Consider the following 14,676-nt stretch of genomic DNA (forward strand, 5'->3'; position numbering starts at 1 on the left):
TTGATTAGGTATAGGCCCCCATGTCAATCAATTGCAGATAAAGGAAAAGCACAAAACAGGTTCACTCAGAATGTTTAACTCTGCATTGTCACGCCCTGGCCACAGAGAGGCTTTTTAATCTCTATTTTGGTTAGGCCAGGGTGTGACTAGGGTGGGCATTCTATGTCCTTTTTTAAAATCTATGTTTTGTATTTCTATGTCTTGGCCTGGTATGGTTCTCAATCAGGGACAGCGCTATATCGTTGTCTCTGATTGAGAACCATACTTAGGTACCCTTTTCTCCCATTTGTTTTGTTTTGTGGGAAGTTAACTTAGTAGTTGTTCAGGGCACATAGACCAAAGCTTCATGGTTTGTATTTGTTCAGGGCACATAGCCCAAAGCTTCACGGTTTGTAGTTGTTCAGGGCACATAGCCCAAAGCTTCACGGTTTGTAGTTGTTCAGGGCACATAGCCCAAAGCTTCACGGTTTGTAGTTGTTCAGGGCACATAGCCCAAAGCTTCACGATTTGTAGTTGTTCAGGGCACATAGCCCAAAGCTTCACGGTTGGTGTTTTGTTCTTCGTTTTGTCGGCGTCATTTTTAAATAAAGTTAAAATGTGCGCTTACCATGCTGCACCTTGGTCCAGTCCTTCAGCCAGCCGTGACATGCATTTTGTAGGCAGGTGTGGTTTCTTCACAAAATGTCACCCTGGGTGTGTCAGTTTTAACAAGGTTAACACCTCCCATACGGCATAATAATTGCAGTGCCCTTCTCCTTTATCTTCAGTTGTTTGCATTGGGGCCATTGTACAGTGGGTCCGAAATGATTGATACCCTTGATAAAGATGAGCAAAAATTACCTTATAAACTATTTTGTATGCAACAACAAAAAATATGTAGTATTATTTTATACTAATACAGTTGCTCAGGGAAAGAGATTTTGTTTAACAAGTAAAATGTTATATATTTTATTTGGAACCACGCTATATATACTAACTGATTAACTTTTATTGTAAAAAGCTGTAACACCTCAACTTGCTTTTATGATGCTAGGTACAAAAGCCTGTACACAACTGCAGTCATGCAGTAAGCCAAGAGATGTCAGCTAGTTTCATCAGTCCAAGTAATGTCATGTTGACTTATTCCAGCACCAGAGGATCCAAGGGTTAGAGTTCAGGGGCCAAAGTTACACACTAAAGCCAATAGCAGTTGCACACTCCCTCTCGTGGACTTAAAGATGGTGTCCCTTCATTTTTTTTATTTGATTTTTTTTAACCTTTATTTAACCAGGCAAGTCAGTTAAGAACAAATTCTTATTTTCAATGACGGCCTGGGAACAGTGGGTTAACTGCCTGTTCAGGGGCAGAACGACAGATTTGCACCTTGTCAGCTCGGGGGTTTGAACTCGCAACCTTCCGGTTGCTAGTCCAACGCTCTAACCACTAGGCTACGCTGCCGCCCGATGCTTTATGCTTACATAAATTCAATGCTTTAAAAACTAAAATGTGTGGAGAATCATGACATAACCAATGATAGTCTAAGATTTCCTCCAGAGAGAGAACAGGGGAAGAGGACAGGATGTTTGGGCCATCCTGATTAAAGCAATGCATCCTACTATACTGCACACCAATTCCACACACTCAATACCACACCTTCACACAGCAAGACAAGAGGAAGAGAATAAAAACACAGATATTGGGCAAAAGCCTAAACCGCCATGCTCTATGGTTTGTGTGAGCTTTATCATACGTTTTAATTTGATAAAATATAAATAACTAATAGATAGTATATACAGTACCAGTCAAAAGTTTGGACTCACTTACTCATTCCAGGGTTTTTCTTTATTTTTACTATTTTCTACATTGTAGAATAATAGTGAAGACATCAAAACTATGAAATAACACATATGGAATCATCTATTAACCAAAAAAGTGTAATTTAAAAAATATATATTTAATATTTGAGATTCTTCAAAGTAGCCACCCTTTGCCTTGATGACACCTTTGTACACCCTTGGCATTCTCTCAACAATCTTCATGTGGTAGTCACCTTGAATGCATTTCAAATAACAGGTGTGTAAATTTGTGGAATTTCTTTCCTTCTTAATGCGTTTGAGCCAATCGCTTGTGTTGTGACAAGGTAAGGGTGGTATACAGAAGATAGCCCTATTTGGTAAAAGACCAAGTCCATATCATGGCAAGAACAGCTCAAATAAGCAAAGAGAATCGACAGTCCATCATTACTTTAAGATATTAAGGTCCGTCAATCTGGAAAATGTCAAGAACTTTGAAAGTTTCTTCAAGTGCAGTCACAAAAATCATCAAGCGCTAGGATGAAACTGGCTCTCATGAGGACCGCCACAGGAATAGAAGACCCAGAGTTACCTCTGCTGCAGAGGATAAGTTCATTAGAGTTACCAGCCTCAAAAAATTAAAGCCCAAATAAATGCTTCACAGAGTTCAAGTAACAGACACATCTCAACATCAACTGTTCAGAGGAGACTGCTTTAATCAGGCCTTCATGGTCGATTTGCTGCAAAATAAGAACTCTGCTAAAGGACATCAATAATAATAAGAGACTTGCTTAGGCCAAGAAACATGAGCAATGGACATTAGAAATCTGTGGTCTGATGAGTCCAAATTGGAGATTTTTGGTTCCAACCGCCATGTCTTTGTGAGACGCAGAGTAGGTGAAAGGAGGATCTCCGCATATGTGGTTCCCACCGTGAAGCATGGAGGAGGAGGTGTGATGGTGTGGAGGTGCCTTGCTGGTGACAATGTCTGTGATTTATTTAGAATTCAAGGCACACTTAACCAGCATGGCTACCACAGCATTCTGCAGCGATACGCCATCCCATCTGGTTTGTGCTTAAGGGGAGTATCATTGGTTTTTCAACAGGACAATGACCCTAAACTCACCTCCAGGCTGTGTAAGGGCTATTTGACCAAGAAGGAGAGTGATGGAGTGCTGGATCAGATTGCCTGGCCTCCACAATCACCTGACCTCCACCCAATTGAGATGGTTTGGGATGAGTTGGACCGCAGAGTGAAGGAAAAGCAGCCAACAAGTGCTCAGGATATGTGGGAACTCCTTCAAGACAGTTGGAAAAGCATTCCAGGTGAAGCTGGCTGAGAGAATGCCAGCCATGTGCAAATCTGTCATCAAGGCAAAGGGTGTCTACTTTGAAGAATCTCAAATATAAAATATATTTGAATTTGTTTAAAACTTTTTTGGTTATTACATGATTCCATATGTGTTATTTCATAGTTTTGATGTCTCCACTATTATTCTACAATGAAGAAAATAGTAAAAAAGAAAGAAAGACCCTTGAATGAGTAGGTGTGTCCAAACTTTTGATTGGTACTGTATATTCCAATATCCATTTATTGGTATATGTGTGTATGCGTGCGTGTGTGCGTGTTGCTTGGTTATGTGTGTTGAGCATGTGTGTGTGCACAAGACTCATTAGTCCAATCCTCCGAAGTGCCTGTACGGTCCTCACCCTGCCTACAGAGCTAAGGGAGTTATGGGAACTGTTAAATAAGGGATGATTACACCATGACCTCCAGTAACCTCTACAGCTCTCCCATAGGAGCACATGTTACTGTAATCAACTATGATTCTAATTATCAGAACTAAATACAGATGCTGCTGACCTATGACCTTCTTTGAGCTTTCACTAAAGGAAGATCAAGAGCGTAATGGGTCATCATCTCAAGTTAAGGAAGAACATTTTTGTACATTTGTTTTGTTACATGGTACTGTAGTTCTGTCATAGAATTATCTAAAGGATTTTGGGTAACATTGGCATAATTTGTATGACATAAAATTTATAAAATGTTTATAAACTATTAATAGCAGTCCACTATTTGTAAACATTATACACATTTATATGCATTTATAAGCCATTAGTATTATTATCCTTACAAATCATAAACATGTATAACATTTATAATGCAAGCAATTACAAGCATAAAGGCTTGTTCATGAAAGTTATCGTAAAATATTAGTGGCTTTTGTATATTATAGAATAGAATGAGGTATCAGTATTAGAGGGCTAAGGAACAAGCAAGACAGACACAGGCAGAGAGTAGGAGAAAAAGTAATGCCTCATATACAGTCAACAGTCTAATCTCAGACTAACTCTCCATAATGAATGGCATGTTGTACACACTCACTCCTCAATGAGACACCCAATTTGGTGTCAATTGCAGAGAGATAGCAATACATAATGGCAGCTCATTTTAAATAATTGTGTCAAGGCTAAGTGAACTGTGACAGCTACAATTGGAAGTAGCCTGGAATACTGTGCACATTTGCTTTCAGGAGTGTTTTTCCCCGGTTTAATGTCAGAGATGCAAGACTACTATACGTTCCAACAGTGCAGGGTTAGTGTGCATACGGATACATAATACACATTGGACCCAAGTGGAGTAATAATGGATTGGATTTGTATGGGAGTGAGTGTGTACAGAGCAAAAGAAAGAGTGATGGGAGGGGTAGAGACCAGTGAAGGCTGGTGGGAGGAGCTATAGGAGGACAGGCTCATTGTAATGGCTGGAATGGTCATAAATGGAACGTTATCAAACACACCAAACATATGAAAACCCCACGTTTGACTCCATTACATTGATTCCATTCCAGACATTACAATGAGCCAGTCCGCCTATAGCTCCTCCCACCAGCCTCCACTGGTAGAGACAGCTCTAAGCAGCCACTGCTGTAACCCCAGCTGAAAAGGAGAAAAGCCGTCTCCTCGATGCGCCGTTAGCAACAATAGCAATCTACAGAGCTACAGACACTCTGCAAACAAAAGCAAGACAAGTCTAGACAAATAAGGCATTTGCTGGACTTGCATTCACACACAAGCAAACATTCCCACAAACGCCTACGCAGTCACACACACTTACTGTACACGATAAGCGTACCTTTTTGACGTCTCTGACCAGGTGGTATAGAGTGTTGGATGGTCCATGTCTCTGACAAAGCAAACAGAAGCAGAGTTTAGTCCACGGCCTCCAGGACGTTGTGGAGCTATGACAGACGGCTCACTTGAATAAAGTACCACACTGTAGGCATAGTATTATGTCATTGTTGATAATAACCACCTACGACGGATGCTACAATGTCTTATGTAGCTGTTATAAAGGCTTTAGGAATGAATGCATAATTGTACATACAGCGCAGAGTTACCATTTCATTATTCTAACAGACTCACCAGGAGAGAGTATAGAAGTAATAGTGACATACAACTTGTGTTCTACACCCACCAGGGGTTGGAGCAGTTACAAAAACACTGGATTGAAATACAGAGAGTTCAACGCTGTCCGCCGTGCAGTGTAGTACCGTGTTGTAGAGCTCCTCCAATCTGGAGAGAGTGAGGAAGCGATGCATGCTCACTCCGTTCTCGATCAGCAGCTTGACGAAGTCCACTCTGTCCAGCACCAGGGCATCCAGCATAGACTGCTCCAGAGAACCCACCTACCGTACCAACAGGGAAGGCACAGCCAGTCAGTCAACTCAGAGTTAACCATTGAGAAATGCAACCTAAATCCTGATTGATAGAGGATATGTTCACATTTTCACTTGGAGAGTGCTGTCTGTAGTCTATATTGTAAACAAGGAAGTGATAAGTTACAGGCTGGATCTTTCAGGCCACTGCTGTGGGTAATATAGAACTAAACGCTCCCTAAACTCTAAGTACAATAACTTCATGATCCATTGCACAGTGCTGTAGTCTATACTGTAAAGTAGGAAGTGAGGCTGAGTCTTACAGGCCACTGTTGTCCATAGATGAAGATTTGACTGCGAGCGATGTCTACTCGGTTCCAGGCCAGGGCCAGGCTGAGCTGGTCAGGAGCCGATGCGTTGGCTCCTAGGAGGACGAACAGAGAGCATCACTTGTTTTCACTTGATCTACATATTGTTGTTTTTTAGGATGCAAGGTGATTTTTAGATCAGTCAGTCTGAAGTCGCCGACTACAATCTCAAACTCATACATTTATACTTCTCTTGCTGGAGGTGGATGGAGGTATTTACTTATTTTTTATTGGAAGGGCAAAACATCATTGTTCAGCAAGCAAAAAGGAGATAGCTGTATTTGTGCGGTTGTTCTTATTAAAGGACAGCTTGTTCTTGTCCTCCGATACCTACCACTTACTTTATTTTTGAGAAAGGACATTTGTCAAGTCGTCTGTGGCGTGATAAATTGTTTTGCGAAAAGCACTTTAACCAGTAGTTTGCAAACTCAAACAGGAGGAAAGGTTGCGTCTGCACACCTTTTATGACGACTGACAGTTTTACTCAGCAGGTCAGCAGAGCTACTGCACAGGATTAAGAATGGGAGCTTTAACAGAGCTTGGAAATTAGATGCTTTAATAACAGAGCTAAGTAATTTTACCTTTAACTAGACAAGTCAGTTAAGAACAAACTCTTAATTTCAATGACAGCCTAGGAACAGTGGGTTAACTGCCTTGTTCAGGGGCAGAATGAGAGATTTTCACCTTGTCAGCTAAGGGATTTGATCTTGCAACCTTTCAGTTACTGGAGCAACGCTCTAACCACTAGGCTACCTGCCACCCCTAGTGGTTGAGATTCTTAACAGAGCTTAGTAATGAGATGTTTTAACAGAGCTTAGTAATGAGATGTTTTAACAGAGCTTGGTAATGAGATGCTTTAACAGAGCTTGGTAATGAGATGTTTTAACAGAGCTTGGTAATGAGATGTTTTAACAGAGCTTAGTAATGAGATGTTTTAACAGAGCTTAGTAATGAGATGTTTTAACAGAGCTTGGTAATGAGATGCTTTAACAGAGCTTGGTAATGAGATGCTTTAACAGAGCTTGGTAATGAGATGCTTTAACAGAGCTTGGTAATGAGATGTTTTAACAGAGCTTGGTAATGAGATGCTTTAACAGAGCTTGGTAATGAGATGCTTTAACAGAGCTTGGTAATGAGATGCTTTAACAGAGCTTGGTAATGAGTTGCTTTAACAGAGCTTGGAAATGAGATGCAGACTAGTGTAATAGGAGTTTAATAAATAAGTATTTTTAAAAGGGACTGCTGGCGTTTAGCACTTAAATAGCTTAGCTCTCCACAGTTCTGTAGTCGCTGGAGTTTATGGACTCCTTCCGACATAGTTCATCAATTACTGTCTCTCTTTCCCTCTCTCTCCCTCTCTGTTTCCCTGTGTCACTATCTCTCACACAATCACAATCTTTCTCTCACTCTCGCTCTAAAAAGACACAGTATGCATAATGACGTCTGTACTCTTTACTGGTCATGCTTGTGACAGTCCATGTCAGATAGAGAGATCTCTCACAGAGAGGGAGATGGACAGAGAGATATGAATAGAAGATGCAAAAAAGAACGAGTGTGAGTGAGATAGATGCATAGAGTTAATCATGTCTCTTACAGGCTGCCAAAAATGCATTATTTCTTGGCAGCGTGTAGGAGACATGAGGCTTTTGTTTCATTACCTTCTGAAGCCAACTGTCTGACTTAAGGGGCCTGTGTTTATATAGTGTGCATGTATGGAAAATCACTGTAGAAAACGATTTCCTAAAATTGCTGTATTGTTGAAATGGTTCTAGTCAGAGTGTTTTCGAACTGGATTTGGGCAATGGCAAAAGTTTTAAAATGGCAAAATGTAGATATGACGTCCTTGTTTTAGCACTATCCCCTGAGTTTTTAAACTACGGCGAAACTATGTTTCAATTTGGCAAAGAATCTGCACAATCTACCTCTTCGGTTGAATTAAAACATAGTAATGGAGAGTAATGTTCAACATGGTGAAGAAAACAAGGAATTTGTGGTAAGTGCATAGGGGCCGACAGTTTTATGCACCTCCACTATTGAAAGATAGTCCTGAGCTAAGAACAGGAAACTGTGTTTGTGTATCCTAAACTCTAAGAAAAAAAGGTGCTATATAGAACCTAAAAGGGTTCTTTGGCTGTCCCCATAGTTGAACCCTTTAAAGAACCCTTTTTGGTTCCAGGTAGAACCATTTTGGGTTCAACTTCAAACAATTTCACACATGAGTTTCTACATGGAACCAAAAAGGGTTCTCCTATGGGGACAGCCGAAAAAATGGGGACAGGTCTTTTTTATTAGATTGTAGTGTGTGTTTTCTGTGTGGTGTTTGTGTATCATAGTGTGTGTTACCTGTGTTTGTGTTCATGTATTCTTGTGTGGGTTATCTCCTCCTCGTGCCTTGCAAAGGACCTTGTAAAGGACCATGGAGGTATGCTTTGGTAGATGAAACTGTAATTGGGGCCTCAGCAGGAGGAAAGCTTTCTGAAATTAATTAATATCCTCCTTTTAACTTCCCAGGATACACAGAGAAACAGAGAGAATTCCCTAAGGTTACCACTGAAGGGAACTCATGGAATACGAACACATTCACATGCACACGCACGCAGACAATTACCTTTAAGCAGAGCAGTGAGAATGGCCAGGTCAATGTCCTGGTGTCCTTCAGACCCCATCCGAAAAACTGTTATCTGATACAGACAGAGAGAGAAAATAAAGTGGAAGAGAGAGAGAGAGAGAGAGAGAGAGAGAGAGAGAGAGAGAGAGAGAGAGAGAGAGAGAGAGAGAGAGAGAGAGAGAGAGAGAGAGAGAGAGAGAGATATGAATATAATATGTATGTAATCTGTACATCATTATTCATCACGAGTCTATTTCTTTCTTGCTTGCTGAATGAAGTGTTTTTACCCATAGAGATAATTAGCACTGTAAATAAACCAGTCACGTCATAGCGCAGTGATTTTGATACATGGGATTAGAAAGCGTCTGTAAATGACTAAGATGTTTCATGAAGTTCTGAACAGATGATTGTACAATATGTTTCCTAGCTGACTCACTTTATTACAAACAGTGTAATGTAGCTTGTATGAAGTGTGGTCCCAGTAGAAAAGAAGGGGAGAGATAAAATGGAATAGATAGAGAGAGAGAGAGAGAGAGAGAGAGAGAGAGAGAGAGAGAGAGAGAGAGAGAGAGAGAGAGAGAGAGAGAGAGAGAGAGAGAGAGAGAGAGAGAGAGAGAGGAGGTGGTGAGTGAGTGAGTGAGTGAGTGAGTGAGTGAGTGAGTGAGTGAGTGAGTGAGTGAGTGAGTGAGTGAGTGAGTGAGCTCTATAGTGACTGGAGACCCTTTTGTGGAGTACAGTATAGTATAGTACAGTATAGTACAGTATAGTACTGTACACTAGGCAAGAAAAAAAGAAGGGCACAAAGCAAGACAGTGGGAGAGAGGGAGTAGGAGACCGGAAAGGAGGGAGGGAAAGCAGAGGGAGGGTAAAAGAGAGAGGGAGTAGGAGACCGGGAAGGAGGGAGGGAAAGCAGAGGAGCGGGTAAAAGAGAGAGGGAGTAGGAGACCGGGAAGGAGGGAGGGAAAGCAGAGGGAGGGTAAAAGAGAGAGGGAGTAGGATACCGGGAAGGAGGGAGGGAAAGCAGAGGGAGGGTAAAAGAGAGAGGGAGTAGGAGACCGGGAAGGAGGGAGGGAAAGCAGAGGGAGGGTAAAAGAGAGAGGGAGTAGGAGACCGGAAAGGAGGGAGGGAAAGCAGAAGGAGGGTCAAAGAGAGAGGGAGTAGGAGACCGGGAAGGAGGGAGGGAAAGCAGAGGAGCGGGTAAAAGAGAGAGGGAGTAGGAGACCGGGAAGGAGGGAAAGCAGAGGGAGGGTAAAAGGGAGAGGGAGTAGGAGACCGGGAAGGAGGGAGGGAAAGCAGAGGGAGGGTAAAAGAGAGAGGGATTAGGAGACCGGGAAGGAGGGAGGGAAAGCAGAGGGAGGGTAAAAGAGAGAGGGAGTAGGAGACCGGGAAGGAGGGAGGGAAAGCAGAGGGAGGGTAAAAGAGAGAGGGAGTAGGAGACCGGGAAGGAGGGAGGGAAAGCAGAGGGAGGGTAAAAGAGAGAGGGAGTAGGAGACCGGGAAGGAGGGAGGGAAAGCAGAGGGAGGGTAAAAGAGAGAGGGAGTAGGAGACCGGGAAGGAGGGAGGGAAAGCAGAAGGAGGGTAAAAGAGAGAGGGAGTAGGAGACCGGGAAGGAGGGAGGGAAAGCAGAAGGAGGGTAAAAGAGAGAGGGAGTAGGAGACCGGGAAGGAGGGAGGGAAAGCAGAGGGAGGGTAAAAGAGAGAGGGAGTAGGAGATCGGGAAGGAGGGAAGGAAAGCAGAGGGAGGGTAAAAGAGAGAGGGAGTAGGAGACCGGGCAGGAGGGAGGGAAAGCAGAAGGAGGGTAAAAGAGAGAGGGAGTAGGAGACCGGGAAGGAGGGAGGGAAAGCAGAAGGAGGGTAAAAGAGAGAGGGAGTAGGAGACCGGGAAGGAGAGAGGGAAAGCAGAGGGAGGGTAAAAGAGAGAGGGAGTAGGAGACCGGGAAGGAGGGAGGGAAAGCAGAGGAGCGGGTAAAAGAGAGAGGGAGTAGGAGACCGGGAAGGAGGGAGGGAAAGCAGAGGGAGGGTAAAAGAGAGAGGGAGTAGGAGACCGGGAAGGAGGGAGGGAAAGCAGAGGGAGGGTAAAAGAGAGAGGGAGTAGGAGACCGGGAAGGAGGGAGGGAAAGCAGAGGGAGGGTAAAAGAGAGAGGGAGTAGGAGACCGGAAAGGAGGGAGGGAAAGCAGAAGGAGGGTCAAAGAGAGAGGGAGTAGGAGACCGGGAAGGAGGGAGGGAAAGCAGAGGAGCGGGTAAAAGAGAGAGGGAGTAGGAGACCGGGAAGGAGGGAAAGCAGAGGGAGGGTAAAAGAGAGAGGGAGTAGGAGACCGGGAAGGAGGGAGGGAAAGCAGAGGGAGGGTAAAAGAGAGAGGGATTAGGAGACCGGGAAGGAGGGAGGGAAAGCAGAGGGAGGGTAAAAGAGAGAGGGAGTAGGAGACCGGGAAGGAGGGAGGGAAAGCAGAGGGAGGGTAAAAGAGAGAGGGAGTAGGAGACCGGGAAGGAGGGAGGGAAAGCAGAGGGAGGGTAAAAGAGAGAGGGAGTAGGAGACCGGGAAGGAGGGAGGGAAAGCAGAGGGAGGGTAAAAGAGAGAGGGAGTAGGAGACCGGGAAGGAGGGAGGGAAAGCAGAAGGAGGGTAAAAGAGAGAGGGAGTAGGAGACCGGGAAGGAGGGAGGGAAAGCAGAAGGAGGGTAAAAGAGAGAGGGAGTAGGAGACCGGGAAGGAGGGAGGGAAAAGCAGAGGGAGGGTAAAAGAGAGAGGGAGTAGGAGACCGGGAAGGAGGGAGGGAAAGCAGAGGGAGAGTAAAAGAGAGAGGGAGTAGGAGACCGGGAAGGAGGGAGGGAAAGCAGAAGGAGGGTAAAAGAGAGAGGGAGTAGGAGACCGGGAAGGAGGGAGGGAAAGCAGAAGGAGAGTAAAAGAGAGAGGGAGTAGGAGACCGGGAAGGAGGGAGGGAAAGCAGAGGGAGGGTAAAAGAGAGAGGGAGTAGGAGACCGGGAAGGAGGGAGGGAAAGCAGAGGGAGGGTAAAAGAGAGAGGGAGTAGGAGACCGGGAAGGAGGGAGGGAAAGCAGAAGGAGGGTAAAAGAGAGAGGGAGTAGGAGACCGGGAAGGAGGGAGGGAAAGCAGAGGGAGGGTAAAAGAGAGAGGGAGTAGGAGACCGGGAAGGAGGGAGGGAAAGCAGAGGGAGGGTAAAAGAGAGAGGGAGTAGGAGACCGGGAAGGAGGGACGGAAAGCCGAAGGAGGGTAAAAGAGAGAGGGAGTAGGAGACCCGGAAGGAGGGAGGGAAAGCAGAAGGAGGGTAAAAGAGAGAGGGAGTAGGAGACCGGGAAGGTGGGAGGGAAAGCAGAAGGAGGGTAAAAGAGAGAGGGAGTAGGAGACCGGGAAGGAGGGAGGGAAAGCAGAAGGAGGGTAAAAGAGAGAGGGAGTAGGAGACCGGGAAGGAGGGAGGGAAAGCAGAAGGAGGGTAAAAGAGAGAGGGAGTAGGAGACCGGGAAGGAGGCAGGGAAAGCAGAAGGAGGGTAAAAGAGAGAGGGAGTAGGAGACCGGGAAGGAGGGAGGGAAAGCAGAGGGAGGGTAAAAGAGAGAGGGAGTAGGAGACTGGGAAGGAGGGAGGGAAAGCAGAAGGAGGGTAAAAGAGAGAGGGAGTAGGAGACCGGGAAGGAGGGAGGGAAAGCAGAGGGAGGGTAAAAGAGAGAGGGAGTAGGAGACCGGGAAGGAGGGACGGAAAGCCGAAGGAGGGTAAAAGAGAGAGGGAGTAGGAGACCCGGAAGGAGGGAGGGAAAGCAGAAGGAGGGTAAAAGAGAGAGGGAGTAGGAGACCGGGAAGGTGGGAGGGAAAGCAGAAGGAGGGTAAAAGAGAGAGGGAGTAGGAGACCGGGAAGGAGGGAGGGAAAGCAGAAGGAGGGTAAAAGAGAGAGGGAGTAGGAGACCGGGAAGGAGGGAGGGAAAGCAGAAGGAGGGTAAAAGAGAGAGGGAGTAGGAGACCGGGAAGGAGGCAGGGAAAGCAGAAGGAGGGTAAAAGAGAGAGGGAGTAGGAGACCGGGAAGGAGGGAGGGAAAGCAGAGGGAGGGTAAAAGAGAGAGGGAGTAGGAGACTGGGAAGGAGGGAGGGAAAGCAGAAGGAGGGTAAAAGAGAGAGGGAGTAGGAGACCGGGAAGGAGGGAGGGAATGCGGCAGTTCCTCCAGATTTTGTCGCATGATGACATGTGTGTGAAGGGCACCTTGCAGCTCCATGTATGAGCTGCGTGTTCGCAATGCCAGAGCGCACTAAAAAACCCCGCCACATGGTCATAAATCTATTCCTCTAATCCCTCTATCCTTCTCCCTTTCCCCTCCATCACATCGCCAAACCCATCTCCTCCTATACATGGCTTCATTTGGTGGAGCACCAGGATTTCAGCTGGCTTTCACTCCCGGCTCCCCTCAGGCGATGATGCAATATAGTATCTCTCTCTCTCTCCTTCTCTCCCTTTCTTTCTCTCTATTTTTTAAAAAGCCCTTCAGACAACAAAGATGCGAGAGAAATGTCAAATAATTTAACTCAAACATTATTTAGACGCTAGCTCGTTCATTATTTTTCCGCTACTGAGATGACACACATTGTCCCCTTGGAATGGGCTGTGTGATCTCCTGGAGCGAGAGAAATGGGCATACTGTATGTGTGTGTTAGGGTTATCTCTTGTCCTGTGTACCTCTACCATAAACGTTGTTAGATGACACATCTTTGTATCTGCCCCATCATGGTGTGTGTGAGCAGCGCCATTGAGGCATCTCCATTTTAAAGTAGTGAATGTTCTTCTTCTACTAAGTCTATGAGTTGATAAATAAACTGCTACCTGAGGTGTGTTGTTTGAACAGGTATACAGGTTAGTGGTTTACTGCCACCTGCAGTTATGGAATGTTTTCTCACAAGTATAGTTCATTGGTTGATCCCTCCTGATGACCTGCATATCATTTTGTGATCTGTCCTTAATCCATTGGAAGTCCTCAATGGCAATGTCAATGCAAAAACAGGTTATTTTGCAAACAGTACTCTCTATCTATCTCTACGGTCTCTACATGAGTCTGTGTATGAATATTAATTATTGTGTTTAATGTGTGAATAATGTAAGTATCTGCATACTATATCAACTGCATGATATAAACCCAGCAAAAAAAAAAGAAACCTCCTCTCACTGTCTACTGCATTTATTTTCAGCAAACTTATTTGTATGAACATAACAAGATTCAACAACTGGGACATAAACTGAACAAGTTCCAAAATCAAAAGTAACAGTCAGTATCTGGTGTGACCACCAGCTGCATTAAGTATTGCAGTGCATGTCCTCCTCATGGACTGCACCAGATTTGCCAGTTCTTGCTGTGAGATGTTACCCCACTCTTCCACCAAGGCACCTGCAAGTTCCCGGACATTTCTGGGAGGAATGGCCCTGCCCTCACCCTCTGATCCAACAGGTCCCAGACGTGCTCAATGGGATTGAGATCTGGGCTCATCGCTGGCCATGGAAAAACACTGACATTCCTGTCGTGCAGGAAATCACGCACAGAATGAGCTGTACGGCTGGTGGCATTGTCATGCTGGAGGGTCATGTCAGGATGAGCCTGCAGGAAGGGTACCACATGAGGGAGGAGGATGTCTTCCCTGTAACGCACAGCGTTGAGATGATCTGCAATGACAACAAGCTCAGTCCGATGATTCTGTGACACACCGCCCCAGACCATGACGGACCCGCCACCTCCAAATTGATCCTGCTCCAGAGTACAGTCCTCGTTGTAACACTCATTCCTTCGACGATAAACGCGGATCCGACCATCACTCCTAGTGAGACAAAACCACTACTCGTTAGTGAAGAGCACTTTTTGCCAGTCCTGTCTGGTCCAGCGACGGTGGGTTTGTACCCATAGGTGATGTCTGGTGAGGACCTGCCTTACAACAGGCCTACAAGCTCTCAGTCCAGCCTCTCTCAGCCTATTGCGGACAGTCTGAGCACTGATGGAGGGATTGTGTGTTCCTGGTGTAACTCGGGCAGTTCTTGTTGCCATCCTGCACCTGTCCCGCAGGTGTGATGTTCAGATGTACCGATCCTGTGCAGGTGATGTTACACGTGGTCTGTCTGTCCTGTCTCCCTGTAGCGCTGTCTTAGGTGTCTCACAGTACGGACATTGCAATTTATTGCCCTGGCCACATCTGCAGTCCTCATGCCTCCTTGCAGCATGCCTAAGGTATGTTCACGCAGATGAGCAGGGACCCTGGGAATCTTTCTTTTGGTGTTTGTCAAAGTCAGTTT

General features: G+C 45.4%; 1 protein-coding gene across 2 annotated transcripts in view; it reads right to left on the reverse strand.

Annotated features, from left to right (window-relative positions):
* trpm3 (transient receptor potential cation channel, subfamily M, member 3) overlaps window positions 1-14,676 on the reverse strand; it is a 191,646-nt gene that overhangs the window by 31,156 nt on the left and 145,814 nt on the right. For both annotated transcript variants that reach the window (XM_046347796.1, XM_046347797.1), the window contains exons 9-12: window positions 8,408-8,480; window positions 5,755-5,855; window positions 5,327-5,461; window positions 4,909-4,959 (exon numbers count right to left, since the gene is read on the reverse strand). In XM_046347796.1, the coding sequence (XP_046203752.1) occupies window positions 4,909-4,959; window positions 5,327-5,461; window positions 5,755-5,855; window positions 8,408-8,480 (360 nt within the window). The remainder of the gene's footprint in view (window positions 1-4,908; window positions 4,960-5,326; window positions 5,462-5,754; window positions 5,856-8,407; window positions 8,481-14,676) is intronic.

The sequence above is a fragment of the Oncorhynchus gorbuscha genome, linkage group LG04 (assembly GCF_021184085.1).
Source record: "Oncorhynchus gorbuscha isolate QuinsamMale2020 ecotype Even-year linkage group LG04, OgorEven_v1.0, whole genome shotgun sequence".
In the NCBI taxonomy this organism is placed as follows: domain Eukaryota; kingdom Metazoa; phylum Chordata; class Actinopteri; order Salmoniformes; family Salmonidae; genus Oncorhynchus; species Oncorhynchus gorbuscha.